Source organism: Bos javanicus, chromosome 3 (genome assembly GCF_032452875.1).
Source record: "Bos javanicus breed banteng chromosome 3, ARS-OSU_banteng_1.0, whole genome shotgun sequence".
Taxonomy (NCBI): domain Eukaryota; kingdom Metazoa; phylum Chordata; class Mammalia; order Artiodactyla; family Bovidae; genus Bos; species Bos javanicus.
The window spans coordinates 117,115,030-117,127,394 of NC_083870.1; the positions used below are offsets into that span (position 1 = coordinate 117,115,030).

At 51.3% G+C, this 12,365-nt stretch overlaps 1 protein-coding gene across 1 annotated transcript; it reads left to right on the forward strand.

The window, feature by feature from the left end:
- Positions 1-11,264: 11,264 nt before the first annotated feature.
- Positions 11,265-11,842, forward strand: LOC133244936 (small ribosomal subunit protein uS9-like). The gene has a single exon (XM_061412720.1). It carries the CDS (start codon positions 11,328-11,330, stop codon positions 11,766-11,768), a length of 441 nt encoding a protein of 146 aa, XP_061268704.1. The 5' UTR covers positions 11,265-11,327; the 3' UTR covers positions 11,769-11,842.
- The last annotated feature ends 523 nt before the right edge of the window (positions 11,843-12,365 follow it).

The following is a 12,365-nucleotide window of genomic DNA, read 5'->3' on the forward strand; positions in this document are numbered from 1 at the left end:
CACAACTGAGCAACTAATACTCTTGGGACCTCAGACAAGCCATTCACCCCTCTGGGTTCCATTTCTTCATCTGAGGTGTCAAGGGTGTGGGCAGAACACCCACTAAGGTAGTAATTTGGGGATATTTCAAGTAGCCAAACGGAAGTCCATAGCCTGCCAAGTCAATAATGTGCCCTAAGGCGAGGGCAGGGCCGGAGTCTTAGTCATTTTTGTCCCCTCCTCCCACCCCAGAGTTCCCCGCCCTGGAGCACAATGGGGTTTATTAAGCTTAAAGAAATATGAGACACATGGGCCAAAGTTTGGGAGTTACTGGGTTAGTTCCGTCTTAACATCCCTTCTATTTCTAAAATTCAAAGATCCTACCCGGGTACAGCAGACTGGGTTCTGAAACACCGTCGTGTTAATTTAAACTTTCTTTCTCAGTAGATACCAGTAACATGTTTCCTCTAAAAGTTCTTACTTGGTTAACGCCCCTGGATGAAGGTACTTTAGAATACAGCCTGCTTCACCGCAAGCAGCTGTTCACCTCAAAAGAAAATAGTAAAATCTTAACCGTACATTTACTTCAGATATTAGTCACATTTTTTTTAAACTAGGTATGGAAACAGTCTCTAGGTGGGTCCCAAAGTGACCCAACGAGCTCTGCTGAGATGTACCTCAACAGATTGCCTGTGACCCCCAGACTCCCTGCACCGCGCAGGGCTCAGAGGGATGCGTCGCCCTCTAGAGGACAGAAAGCAGAATGCACGTTCAGGAAAAGCTTTCCCAGGAGGAAGACACTGATTCGCCTTTTCATGTCCTTCCCGAAACAGACAGATGAGGCCAAAAGGTATTAAAATTACGTTTTTAAATTCCCCAGAAGAACTCCTCTTTGTAAACCGGGGTGCTGTGGGTGCTCCCTGAATTTCAGACGGTCATCACCCCTGGTTCAGAGGGGACAAAGAGTGTTTTTTTTCTTAAAAGGGTAGGATCATCTCCCAGATGTTTGGAAAGAGAGAATCCATATCTAGAAAAGTGGATAAAGACAGCCCAAGACTGTCTGAAGAAGCAGGAGCTTTTTTAAGCTTCCCTGCTTGAAAACCTGAATCATTTGTGAGCGTTCCTTTCCTTAGTGAGAGCTGCTAATGGGATTTTTTAAATGCCGGGTCGCTCCTCGGGTCTTCAGCTATTCACGTAGCAGTGGTGTGGGTGTTACAGCCTGCTGTCCACAGCAAAGACACAGTGAGAAGTTTGCTCCTGTAGGTTTTGGTGGAAAGGCTGCTGGGACAGAAAGTCCCCTTCAGATGGGAACCCGCCCAAGATTCTTCCCCAGGAGATAACAGATCCCCGGGTCCTTCCAAAAAGGAAACTGACAGGGACTGCTTTTCAAGTGAAACGTTTGCCTAAAGTGATTAGCATGCGGGCAAGACAGCCTCCCACGAATTCAGGACCTCCCAGTGGATTTTAAATCCTAAATGTGGAATTTCACATAAAACTGGATAATGACAAAGACCACTTTAACCAGTTGAGTGAGGGCATGGATGAAGCCTCCAGGGCGAAACTCTGCTAACTCTCAAAAGGCAGGAGGTCTGATTTCAAGCTGGCTTTAAAATCAAAGTCAGATGGGGAGCCTCCTTGGAGCCACAAACCCATCATCAATTGTCCATTGAACAGAGGGGGTTTCTTTCTACTTTATCATCAGTGATGTATTAGGTTCTAAGGTACAGAATCACAGATGGCACTTAGGATGAGAGAATGAGAAGCAGTGAATCCTCAACACTTTGAAAATGAAGGGAGGTGCAGAGATAAGAACAATTCCTCTTCAGAAAGACGCTTGTCTGGCTTTATCGAAAGCATCCTGAAGAGCCCCAGTTTGGATATTCACCATATATCCCACCCGCTAAGGGCCACAAGCATGGTGGGGAGGGGCACACACCCTCCCAAGTGCTGGAAGAGCCGGGGCCAAGAGCGAACATTCTAGAGGTTTCCCCTGGCCACCTCCCAGGAAGTTGGGGGTGGCAACACCCTCCATTTACCCCACTGGAAAAAGAAGAGCCACCCTCACCACCCTGTGATGAGACTCTTCCCCAAGCCTCCTCTCCACCCAGGATCTTCTTAATGATTTTCTCACTGCCGTGAGTGGAGAAAGAAAAAAAAAAAAAATACAGCTTATGGTAATGGAAAACCCTTGCCTCAACAAAGAAGAGCTCGAGACCACATGATCATTCCTAGATCTTGAATTCCTACAAACACCCCACACCTTCCCACCCCTCTGCCTTCACCCTCAGCAAAGCCCACGCAGGAACGGAGCAGAATGCAGGTCCCATCCCTCTGGGCCCCGTCCCCAGAGGTGGCCTGAATGCAGGAAGCCTGCTCAGCTGCTCTGGTTGCAAAGCCCAGGTCTGTTCTGGGGACCATCTCTCTCGCCTGGCACTCCTTTCCCTGTTAGCTGGGAGAACCCTGGGGAGCATACACCAATTCCCCCATCACTTTTCATAGAATATGACAGGAGGGCATTCTCTTCTGGGAGAACAGAATCAAATGGCACGTTTCAAATCGCGATGCAAGCTAGTTCGGGGACCTCCACAGTTGGACTGTCTGCCTTCCTGAAATGGTAAAGACTGGACTGCCCTCTGAGCCACCTACTGGTGCCATGGCCTCTGCAAGTAACTGAGCATCTCGGAGCCCGAGAACATCTTTAAAGCCAGGGAACCACACCTCAGCGCTCCCGACCATGAATCTCTTCCTTTCTCTTTAGCCCACCTAAAGAGCTCAGGAGTTCCAATAGCATCCAACAATCAGCTGGTTTTCAATAACATTTTGCTTAGGAACCAAAAAAATACCTGATTTTAAAGTCATTTCTGTTCAGTCTTTTGAAGTTACAGAGATGGGGGATCCCCAAGTGAGAACTGTCTCTCCCTTTGGGGTCCAAGCACCCTTGCAGCTGTGGGACCCAGTGGTTCTCGTTCGGAGTTAGCTGTGTTCAGCAAGAGAAGCAGCTGGCAAGGGCCAGCTCCTCCGAGTCCCCACTGGGTGGAGGACACTCCCCTGTGTCTAGAGCAGTTTGTTCTTGGGGTCCAGACCAGCCTCTCAACTCACTCCTCGGGCTGGCTGTGAAATGCAATCTCTGTTTACAGCCCCCAGGACTCCACTGAGCCCTCCCAGGGAGCCCACCGCACACAGTAGCCCCTGACACAGGTCCCCAGAGTAGACTGGTGACTATGAGGGAACACTTTGCATCCTGGGCGAGAGGACCGGGGCCCCACCCTCCCCGCCGGGAAACAGGCCCCAGGGCCTCCGGGCTTGGCACACACCACACATCTGGGCAACGCAGGCCAGCTCGTGGCCCCAGGGGCCCTGCCTTATCCACCGGGCCTGCTGCCCAAACACCAAATTCCTTCTCCTCCTCTGACCCTGGCAGCTCCTTTAGGGAACCCCAGAGGGGACCAAGGCACCAACAGTGAGTTCAGATTCCTGAAAAGATGGAGCCCTGATGGTGAGAGCTGAGGAAGCCTCCACCTGCCCCTTGCCTGGACAGCAAAGTCACCCCAGTCTCCCAGTGGGCGACAGAGGCACTCAACCAGCCCCCCCAACAGCCACCTCGGAGAGAGTCTCCCCAAAGTGGCTCTGGGATCCCTGCACAGGCACTTCTGCAAACAAAGCCTATTCTCAGATTCCAGCTGAGCTTTCAAAGGAGGAGGCAACATCAAATAAAATAAACCGTGAGCCCGAAAAGCAGAGATGGATGGACAGGACAGACCGCACTGCAGGACTCAGGGCAGCCCCAGCCCTCGGCCCCGCCAGGGGAGACCCAGGTGGCACACACGGAGAAAGGAAAAACCGGCTGCGGCTTCCAGAGACCACAGCTCCTACCGAAAAGGGACTCTCAGGGCGCGGACCTGAGAGCCATCGAGACGCGGCCAGTGGGGTTTGAAGCCCTTCCCTCTGGCCGCAAACCCCAAACCGGGGGAACAGGGTCGAAGGGGCACTTACCCTGAGCAAACCTGGAGAAGCCTGCGTCCCTGGGCTTCGATATTCAATTATGTGCGATTCTGACGCATGGTTTTCCCCCACGGGCTGCGTCTCCTTTCCCTTCTGCAGGAGAGGGGGGACCCCGGGCAGGGAGGGGGGACCCTGGGCGGGCGGAAAGCTGCTCTCGTGGTCTTCACAGGAGGCTGGCGCGCGGGAGAACTGAGCGGCCTTTGGGGGAGGACTGAGCTGCAAACTGGACGGGGCCCAGGGATACAGTCAAGACTCCCTCCAGCTCCTCCTCCTCCCTCCTCCGCCCCCTCCTCTCCCCCTCCCCAGCGGGCCTGCCCCAACACTGTAAATGAAAACCAGACTCCTGCTCTGTCGCTTCTGGCCTGGACCACAAGCTGATGTCACCTCGGAAGGCTGTCTTCACCCCATGAGCCCGGAGCTGGACGCCTGCAAACCCCAACTCTTGAAAAAAAAAAACCCACCCCTTCTACTCATCACCTTTGGGGCTGGGCCCCAGGCGGCCGCAAGGAGAATGAATTCTGGAATTTTTTTCGTGGGTCTCCATGGTTTTCCAGCAGTGTTTCCCAACACCATCTGAAAGGAAAACAGGAAATGCAGTCTCCCCCGTCCACCCTCACCACACCCTCCCACTTCTTCTTGAAGTTTCTGAATTGAGACTTCTCCTAATAACCTCCCCTTTCAGATATTAAAAAACCAGCCATTAAAATTGCCTTGGCATTCGGCTAACCAAAGCTCAGTTTGGCAGTGAAAAGGCAAGAAAAAAAGGCTACATCCTTTTTTTTTTTTTTGGTCATTCTGTATATAATGATTCTGATTATGAAGCTAATGGTCCCAACTCCAGGACACACACAAGGGGAACAAGAAGTGTTATCATGCTCAGATTTACAGGAAAACCCTCGAGAAAGAACCTGTGTTTCTGCAAAGCTGGTACAGTTCACAGTGCTTTGATATGTGTTATCTCTTGCATCAAGACCATTCCCACCTTTGAAATAGATATAGGTCATGTTTTCTTAAGTGAGATTATGGTCCCATTTGACAGATGGGAAGAACCTGGCTTTGTAGCAGAGCTCAGATCAGAATTCTGGCCGTGGAAGCCCTAAACTTCTCACTGCCCACCTATCACGTGACCCTGCTGAAAAGTCATGTGAAATATCAAGAGACATCTGCAGAAACAAACTTACTGTTACCAGGGGGTGGAGGTGGAGGCGATAAGTTGGGAGATTGGGACTGACATATACACATGATTATATATGAAATAGAGAACTAATAAGGACCTACTGTATAGCAGAGGGAACTCTTCTCAATAATCTGTAATGATCTATATGGGAAAAGAATCTAAAAAAAAAAAGAGTGAAGGGAACCCTCTTGCACTGTTGGTGGGAATGCACATTGATACAGCAACTCTGGAGAACAGTATGGAGATTCCTTTAAAAAACTAAGAATAAAACTACCATACGTCCCAGCAATCCCACCCCCCGGGCATAAAGCTTGAGAAAAGCGTAATTGAAAAGGACACCTCTACCCCAATGTTCGACCCAGCAATCCCACCCCCGGGCATAAAGCTTGAGAAAAGCGTAATTGAAAAGGACACCTCTACCCCAATGTTCGTCGCAGCACTACTTACAATAGCTAGAACCTGGAAGCAACCTGGATGTCCACCAACAGATGAGTGGATAAAGAAGATGTGGTGCATATACACAATGGAGTATTACTTGACTATATAAAGGAACGCATTTGAGTCAGTTCTAATGAGATGGATGAACCTACAGCCTTTTACACACAGTGAAGTAAATCAGGAAGAGAAAAGCAAATAATGTATATTAATTCATATGTATGGAATCTAGAAAGGCGGCACTAATGCTCGTACTTGCAGGGCAGCAAAGGAGACGCAGACACGAGGAACAGACTTTTGGACGCTGTGGAGGAGGGAGAGAGGATGGGATATTTGAGAGAGTAGCTTGGAAACAGACACATTACCATATGTAAAATAGATAGCCAAAGGGAATTTGCTGTATGACTGGGGAGCTCAAACCTAGAGGGGCGGGACAGGGAAGCAGCGTCAAGAGGGAAGGCACATCTGTATACCTAAGGCCGATTCATGTTGATGCATGGCAGAAACCAACACAATATTGTAAAGCAATTATCCTCCAATTAAAAATAAAATTTGTAAAGAACTGTTTTCCTTAAAAAAAAAAAAAGGAGTGGCTATATGTATATGTATATATATCAGATTCACTTTGCTCTATACCTGAAACTAACATTTTAAATCATACTTCAATAAACAATCTTTTAAAAAAAGAAAGCGAGACATCTGAAGGATACTTTTCACTTGGAGATCCTTCCAGAGCAAGTCTGGGGAGTCAACGTATCTTTAACTCCTTTCCAGACGATTTCCTGAATTTAGGGAGGAAGGGAAGATGGTACAGGAGAGACGGTGCCCACTGTCCTCCTGCAGCTCAGGGGCCCCCTCACTCACCCACCGGAAGGCTCACCCCTTCTCTACGCCCCCGGGGGCTCGGCTGGAAGAATGTTAGGATGGGGAGGAAGACCTGGACGGAGGTGCTTCCCTGCCTGTCTCCTGCCGGGGAAGAAGAAATGAACGGGGTCTCTGAGCAGGAGCAACACGGCCCACGTCACGTGTGGGCAGACAGGGTTCCCACACAGGAGAGCACATGTCCCACCAGCGTCCCCACTCCGAGGCGCTGGCATGGACTCGGCCCCATGGACCAGGACACAGGCTGCCACTTCACTGGCTGGGTCCGCAGGAACCACCACTGCCAGGCATGTCACGGGCTGCAAATAAGGGAACATTCGCTCACCACTTTCTGTCCCAAGCAGCGCCCCTCAGAGAGGTTTAGAGAACAAGTGTGGCCTCTGTGTCCCTATTAAGTGGTTCCTTTTTTCAAATACCAATACAGCTATTTCTTTTCAAAATCACAGAGAATATATATTCCTTGGTATTAGGAATGACTATCAACATTATTTAAACAGCAATGGCAATGCATCATTTAGAACAAGCGTTAAAGAAACTAAAGGGAAGTGAAGTCGCTCAGTCGTGCCCGACTCTTTGCAACCCCATGGATAGTAGCCTGCACCAAGCTCCTCCGTCCATGGGATTTTCAAGGCAAGAGTACTGGAGTGGGTTCCCATTTCCTTCTCCAGGGTAAAGAAACTAAAACCCCTGCTTAATCAGAACCAGGTCTCCGTAATATTTAACTGTAACTAATCATTGACAATCTAGACCCTCGCCAACAGAGCCCGCGGTCACAGAAACTTCTGGAAGCTGGCAGCCTTTGGTGGAAAACCTCCCACATCCTCCCAAGGCACTCACCAGAGACAGCACTGTGGCTCCTATGGTTTTCTCACTGAATCACTGGGATCTGGGATTCTCGGTGAAATGACCAGTTCCTCCTGTCACCTGGTTCCAAGACAAAACCATCCCAGAAATCAGCACTGACCGCAACACCGGCGGTCCTGGGTCTGGGCCTGGCAGCCCCTCAAGGCAACTCAGAAGTCACCGAATCTCACAGTCTGGTTTCCCCGTAACTGCTGTGTTGAACCAACACTGGTACCTCCTCCCTTCTCCTTCTGCACAAGTTAGAAACTTGCACCCCCCGTTTCCCAGGCTCCACTGTAGCTAGAGCTCCAGGTGAGGCTGCACTGGAGTGATACTGCAGACGGGTGTGGGGGTGAGGGGGTGATTTCTCTGCTACTTAGGCTGGTCTTTTCCCTGGCGGCCAGTACAGAATGGGGCTCTAGCCCCTCCCAGACCCCTTCCGAGGCCAGGACAGCCACCCTAGCCACAGCTTCCTCCTTGGAGGATTATCCCCAGCTGCTGGAAGCTGCCTCTTCCAGAGGTGCTGGGATGGGTGTGGTGGGTCTAAAGGAGACCCCAGCTTCCTGGGTGCCGAGGGGGAGTTACAGGGAGGTAGCGAAGACAGGGAGGTAGTGAAAACAATCGGAGAAGGCAGTGGCACCCCACTCCAGTACTTTTGCCTAGAAAATCCCATGGATGGAGGAGCCTGGTAGACTGCAGTCCATGGGGTCGCTAGAGTCGGACAGGACTGAACGACTTCACTTTCACTTTTCACTTTCATGCATTGGAGAAGGAAATGGCAACCCACTCCAGTGTTCTTGCCTAGAGAATCCCAGGGATGGGGAAGCCTGGTGGGTTGCCGTCTATTGGGTCCCACAGTCGGACACGACTGAAGCGACTTAGCAGCAGCAGCAGCAGCTCCTGCATTACAGGCAGAATCTTTACCACTGAGCCACCAGGGAGGCCTATTGTCTTCACTGCTGCTGCTGCTGCTGCTAAGTCGCTTCAGTCGTGTCCGACTCTGTGTGACCCCATAGACCGCAGCCCACCAGGCTCCTCTGTCTATGGGATTCTCCAGGCAAGAACACTGGAGTGGGTTGCCATTTCCTCCTCCAGTGCATGAAAGTGAAAAGTGAAAGTGAAGTCGCTCAGTCGTGTCCGACTCTTCGCGACCCCATGGACTGCAGCCTACCAGGCTCCTCCGTCCATGGGATTTTCCAGGCAAGAGTACTGGAGTGGGTCGCCAGTGCAATGCAGGAGACCCAGGTTCAATCCCTAGGTCAGGATGATCCCCTGGAGAAGGGGAAAGGAATGGCAACCCACTCCAGTATTCTTGCCAGGAAAATCCCACGGACAGAGGGGCCTGGAGGGCTGTATGTAGCCCCTGTGGTCACAGAGTCAGACACAACTTAGGGACACACACCCACATACTGTGAAGGCAGTAGCAACAGCCAAACCCCAAAGTCCAGCACCGCGTGGAGTAGGCTGCGGACTGCCCTGCCCCGTCTTCCTTCCCTTACCCCTGGATTGAGGCTGTGACCCTAAACTCGGGCTCCACAGTGCAGCACCCTACTTCCCCACCTCCCAGAATGGACCAGAAGACGATGCTGGGTGGCCCTGGGAATTACTCCCAGAGGCCCCGCCCCAGCTCACGCTGCTGACCCCTCCTGATCATTCCCGGTGATGGATCCCTTTCTGCTCACAGTAAGGAGATCAGTTTCTGTCTCCTGCCTGAAACCCCGACTGGTACAGATGTATTACATCAGCTCTGAAGCTTCTTGCAGTTCCAGCAGCCTGTGCTTATACATTTTATACGACTGAACGAAAAGGAAATAGCGCTATGCCCAAGTGGGACTGTAGATGTAATATGTATGCAATCAGTCTCTGGCTCAGTGACGCACAGATTTTTCTGTATCTAGTGGCCTCTCAGCCTGTGAGTCTCTTCCCTTGAATGCGGGCTCTGTTGTTTGTCTTGCACTTCTCTCTTGGCGCTTCTTTCTGATAAAGTCTCTCTGCCCTTTGCAGACTTCATTGCACTAGCGAGCACACAGAGTCGGCCCACAGGGACACAGGTTTTTCCAATGAATTGCTCTGTCTCAGCCATACATGTGAAAGTCTACACTTAAATGGGTTTCAATTTCATTTTTAGAAGAAATGTGAAATGTGTTCTCCTCCAACGCCATCTCTTCCTTTTCATTAAAGTCCATGCTGAGCAGGAGGAGAATGTACATAACACCACTAGCATGACCCTAAAATTGTAACTGGCATCACAGTTGACATGGAGCCCCAGGGAGCTCATGAGAATCTTAAGAAATAACCCTGACAGACGCCTTGGGAGCAAGGGGTCGAATGATTCATAACCAGCTCACAGGAAAGAGCTTCTGTAAGTGCATGTGAGTTAAGCCCTTTTCCATTTGGTGTCCTCAATAATCCCCTTGGATCAGTTCTCTACTACCACGCCCATTCCCTGTTGCCATAACAACCAGCATCCCATAACAGGCACTGGTAGCACTAACAGAGTGGAAGGGAGCCAGAAGCCCCTGCTATGGAGACCAGAGCCTCCAGTTCAGAGATGTGTGCTCCAGGGCCTCGCCCTCTGAGCTCAGGGTCTTGCCCTCTGAGCTCAGGATCTCTTGACAAGTCAAGAGGTACCTCGCTGGCCTCCACGCTGGAAAGACCTGCTCTGGACTGCAGCCAGCACCCAGACTCTTTAGCCCCAGGACACTGCTCAAGACCGAAGACCTTATCTCAACAGGAATCCATAGATTTGAGAAATGACCGGCAGACATGGAGACGACAGCATTGTGGGAAAGGAAGAATCTCAATTCTGCATAGTTACATCCTGACCTTAAAAGATTGTAATAATCCTAAAATAAAAGGAAAAGCACATTGTCACCAGCTGGGGCATTCACCAAAGAGGCAAATAGTCCCATCTTCCTTGGGTGAGAGTGGGGAGGGATAGGGTCTCAGGTCAGGGCACACAGTCAAGGCGGCTGTCCCATCACAGCAGCCTGGAGGGGCCCTTCGTTCGTCTGGGTGTGTGCAGACAAACCTGGGCATTAAATCCTTCACTTGCTGACACATAGGAAACACTGAGCAGGGAAGAAAAGTTAACCGGCATTTCTGCCTTTAAGATAAAAATCAAATTCCTAGAAGAGCCAGAGTCCGGGGTAGGGAGGGGAGGAGAGACTCTGGAGGGCTCTCTGCTCGCCTGCAGAGAGAGTTCCCGCATTCAGAGCCCACAGCAAGCATCTGCCTGTGCGATTGTGTTCATAGATTTGCTTGTTGTGAGGTTGGAGTTTCATCCCATGGGAAAGGGGAGATGCGAGATCCCAAAGTCGGCTTAAAGAACCCAAGAGGCAACTCAACTGTTTCAAGAGAAGAAGGGTTGTGAGTCCAGCCAAGGCGGGGACTTGAGGTTTCCTCTGACCCCGCGGCTGGAGGATGGTGGGAGTCCTCGTTCCATCCCGGCGCCGGTTTTCAGCCTCCGTGAGCAGCCTAGTGGGAAGTGGGCCGCCCGGCTGGAACGAGGCCCTAGTTCTTCCCTGCCGCTTCCCGGCGGCTCATAACCGCAGGCCTGGGCGGTGAGGCTCCGCTTTCTCCTCTGCGGACCGAGTGCAGCCGTGCCTGGGGTGTCCAGCACGGTCCAGCACCGATGCCGGCCACTGGGGGCTGGAGCAACCACACTTGCTTCAGCCTGGTTTCCAGCCTTTACTTCCTCCTCCCCTGCCCCCGGCTGCGAACGCAGACTCTCCACCCCGAGTCAGCCCCACCCAATCCCAGGCTCTGGAGCAAGGTTAGAAACACCCAGTGGGCTCGCTGCCCCTTCGCCCAGCTCCCCGTGGGCACTTGGCATGCGCACATTGGCACAATCCTCCACGCTGACTCAGTCTGCTGTTCAAAGAACGCGGTTGTAGCAGTTTTGGGGTCTAAAGCTAAATGACGTCTCACCTTCGGTTACTAAAGCACAGCAAGCACTTGTCCGGTTGGGGCGCCGCGCAGTGAGGATCTCGTCTCTGCGCCTTCAGCCATGCCATCCAAGGGCCCTCTGCAGTCGGCGCAAGTCTTCGGACGTAAGAAGACGGCCACAGCCGTGGCGCGCTGCAAACGAGGTAACGGCCTCATCAAGGTGAACGGACGACCCCTGGAGATGATCGAACCGCGCACGCTGCAATACAAGCTACTGGAACCTGTTCTGCTCCTGGGCAAGGAGCGATTTGCTGGTGTGGACATCCGCGTCCGAGTGAAGGGTGGTGGTCACATCGCCCAGATTTACGCCATCCGCCAGTCCATCTCCAAAGCCTTGGTGGCCTATTACCAGAAATATGTGGATGAGGCTTCCAAGAAGGAGATCAAAGACATCCTCATCCAGTATGACCGGACCCTGCTGGTAGCCGATCCCCGTCGCTGCGAATCCAAGAAGTTTGGAGGTCCTGGTGCCCGTGCCCGCTACCAGAAATCCTACCGATAAGCCCGTCATGAAGCCCAGCGTTTCCCTTTACAGCACCTTTATAATAAATGTTATGGGATTTAAAAAAAAAAAAAGCACAGCAAGCTACCTAAAGAAGATGTGGGGGATATCTACAGTGGAATATTATTCATCTATTAAAAAAGAACAAAACAACGCCATCGCAGCGGCATGGATGGATCCAGGGATAGTCATACTGAGTCAGGTAAGTCAGACACAGAAAGACAAATATCATAGGATATCGCTTATGTGTGGAATCTTTAAAAAAAATGAACTTATTTATAAACCGGTAGAGTCACAGATATGAAAAACAAACTTATGGTTACCAGGGGATAAGGGGAAATGGATAAATTGGACGATTGGGACTGAGATACACACACAGCTATACCCTGGTGGCTTAGTGGTAAAGAATCTGCCTGCAAAGCTGGAAACCCAGGTTCAATCCCTGGGTCTGGAAGAGCCCCTGGAGAAGGGCATGGCAACCCACTCCAGTATTCTTGCCTGGAGAATCCCATGGGCAGAGGAGCCTGGAGGGGCACAGTCCATGGGGTCTCAAAGAGTCAGGCACGACTGGAGCGACTGAGCACTCACACACATGCG

Coding starts and splice junctions, on each gene's coding strand:
- LOC133244936 (XM_061412720.1), top strand. CDS start 11,328: ATGCCATCCAAGGGCCCTCTGCAGTCGGCGCAAGTCTTCGGACGTAAG.